The 2,693-nt window shown below is 53.7% G+C and overlaps 1 protein-coding gene across 1 annotated transcript; it reads left to right on the top strand.

Annotated features, from left to right (window-relative positions):
* Positions 1-259: 259 nt before the first annotated feature.
* LOC119403537 (uncharacterized) lies at positions 260-2,469 on the top strand. The gene is made up of 3 exons (XM_037670466.1): positions 260-1,499; positions 1,711-1,944; positions 2,300-2,469. The coding sequence occupies exons 1-3, from the start codon at positions 260-262 to the stop codon at positions 2,467-2,469; spliced, it is 1,644 nt and encodes a 547-aa protein (XP_037526394.1).
* The last annotated feature ends 224 nt before the right edge of the window (positions 2,470-2,693 follow it).

Raw genomic sequence — 2,693 nt, forward strand, 5'->3', positions numbered from 1 at the left:
ACGTCCCACCATTACCGACATCAACCCATGGACAACCGAAATTGTCAAATAATATGCAGACGCCGCGGAAACCGTCGACCTAAAGAACACAGTCCCACACTGAGACGGTTACGACGCGCTTCTCTGTGAGCGCAGGAAGTCACTTGAGGCCCTACTGGCCACTCGAAAGTGGGACCGTGATATCCGCCGTCGGCTGGCGCACGCCCACACAAATATCGAGAACTATGCAATCAAACTCGCCTGGCAGAGCTTGTAAAACATGTGTAGCCAGGTGAACAACACCTCTACCACTCGTTACATGTGGAGCCTGCTCCGACATCTCCTGGACCCAGCTGGAGGCAAGCTCCAGGCGCGCCAGCACCTTAAGCGAATATTCCACCAGTATCCTGGCATCCCAGATGAGCTCAAAACTATTTCACACCTACATACGGCCCTAACCGGCAACCAGCCTCCCCTTTTATCTGGGCAAAACAACCCTGACCTAGACCCTCTAATCAAATTAGCGGAAATCCGAGCAGAACTCTATTACCTTAAGACCAAATCAGCGGCCGAACCCGACCACATTTCTTTCTCAATGCTTAGGAATGTAGATGACGCCTCCATTCACGCCCTCGTCGACTACCTTCAAGAATGCTGGGCCTGCTGTAGCATTCCGCAGGAACTGAAGTGCGCCAAAGTAGTGTTCATTATCAAGCCGGGAAAACCACCCACGTTGGCCAACCTTCGGCCCGTCTCTATCGCTTCCTGTGTTGGGATGCTTATGGAACGCTTTATCGAGACCAGACCCCTTCGCTACCTCGGTGACAACCACCTTCTAGCAGACGCAATGTTCGGCTTTCGCCCCCATCTGGCAGCCCCGGACATTATGCTTCACCGTCACCAGGTCGTCATGAGCGGTACGCTAGACAAGAAAGTCATCGTTGGTCTCGTTGTTGCCGAGGTTTTCGACAACGTACTCCACGAATCCATTCTTCAAAAACTCCAGACCCTTGGAGACGGACATCGCACATATGCCTACGTGGGAGACTTTCTCACCGACCGCAAAATACAGCTCAGCGACGGCACCGCACATTCCTGCAGAATCTCTCCTGACAACCGTGGCACACCGCAAGGCTTCGTTCTATCGCCAGTGCTGTTCGACGTTGCACTGATAGGGATACCTAAGCTTCTCGCTGACACGCACAACTTACGCCACAGCCTGTATGCTGACGATCTCACTCTTTGGATCACAGAGGGCAGTGACGGCCAGATCGAAGAGGCCCTCCAGACTGCCATCGATCGGCTAGGAAGATATCACGATACAGCTGACCTTAGCTGTTCGGCAACTAAGTCAGAGTACATAATCATCCCGTCCCTAGGACTGCGCCACCTAAGGTACTTCCTGAGGTCAACCTTCAGGTACAAGGCAACTCAACCCCTCTCACAGATCGCATCAAGATTCTTGGCCTACACCTACAGGCAAATGGCAGCAAGAGTATTTCGCTCCAACGCATCGACCAGTCAGTGGTACAGGACGCTTTCTCAAGCAAGTCTCGAGCAAGCACCGAGGTATGCTGGAGCCAAACTTCCTGCTCCTCGTTCAAACCTTCATCTGCTCTCGCGTCCCCTACGCTGCACGTTACCTACGTCTAACCCGCACGGAAAGCGAACGATTAGAGACGTCACTTCGCAAAGCATGCCAGACTGCTCTGGGTCTTCGCCTGTTTACAGGTCATCGCAAGCGTGTGGCCCTCGGTATCACCAACACAGTGAGCAAGCTGATAAAAGCTACCATCACCGAGCAATATGAGCGGCTGTCACTCACACACGCTGGCCTAGCAATACTGCAGCAAGCTGGAATCTCACCAACCAGGGCAGCCCGCATCTACGCTGACCTCACACCGGAATGTCGTGGAAGTCTCCACATCCCTCTCGTTCTCAAACAGATGGATCTGGATGACCACGGTATGAGGCGGGCCGACCGTGCACGTCATTTCGAAAAACACTTCAACAGACGCCCGGGCTCATGTATACGGACACCTATTATCACCACTCGAATGCAGCGAAGGTGGCGGTAGCTCCCCCCCCCCCCCGCCGTAGCTTTGTACACAGCATACAGCATTCGAAAAAGAGAACGGTCACCACGGTAGAGGAAGTTGCCATCGCGTTTGCGCTGGCTGATCCTATTACCAAAGTCTTCATCAGTGACTCTCCACAGGCGATCAGTAACAACTATTCCGGTCGCATCTCTCGCCAGGCATTACACATTCTACTTTCTACTCCCCCTCTTCTACATCCTGCTTACTCCTGTTGTCTTCAGCCCAAGAGTGGCTCAGCGGAAACGCCCAGGTGCACACACTCGCCCGAGACCTTAGCTGCCAAGCCGAGTGTAGGATCGACCGTGTTGCTTCCTCTGGCGCAAGCATGTCGCACGATTCTCTAGTAACCACCTATACGGGCATCCTCCAGCACTACCGACTCGGGAGATGAGTACACCCTCCTGCACACCACGATCTAGGAAACCGCGAGGCCGTCCAATGCCGCGAACTCGAGACAGGCAGCTTCTCACTCCCCCACTTATACAGCAGAATTTTTCCGTAACAGATAGCGCCAAGGTGCCAACATTGCTCATCTCCGGCCACACTCCTACATATGGTGTGGAATTGCACGCGCTACAACACTGACGACACAAAGACCCCAGCGTCGTGGGAGTC

Source organism: Rhipicephalus sanguineus, chromosome 8, assembly GCF_013339695.2.
Source record: "Rhipicephalus sanguineus isolate Rsan-2018 chromosome 8, BIME_Rsan_1.4, whole genome shotgun sequence".
In the NCBI taxonomy this organism is placed as follows: Eukaryota; Metazoa; Arthropoda; class Arachnida; order Ixodida; family Ixodidae; genus Rhipicephalus; species Rhipicephalus sanguineus.

Excerpts from the sequence above, each read along its gene's own strand:
- LOC119403537 (XM_037670466.1), top strand. The coding sequence starts at position 260 with ATGTGTAGCCAGGTGAACAACACCTCTACCACTCGTTACATGTGGAGC. Across the intron at positions 1,500-1,710 it reads TCGCTCCAACGCATCGACCA|GTCATCGCAAGCGTGTGGCC; the intron begins GTCAGTGGTACA and ends GCCTGTTTACAG. Across the intron at positions 1,945-2,299 it reads GATGGATCTGGATGACCACG|CCCAAGAGTGGCTCAGCGGA; the intron begins GTATGAGGCGGG and ends TGTTGTCTTCAG.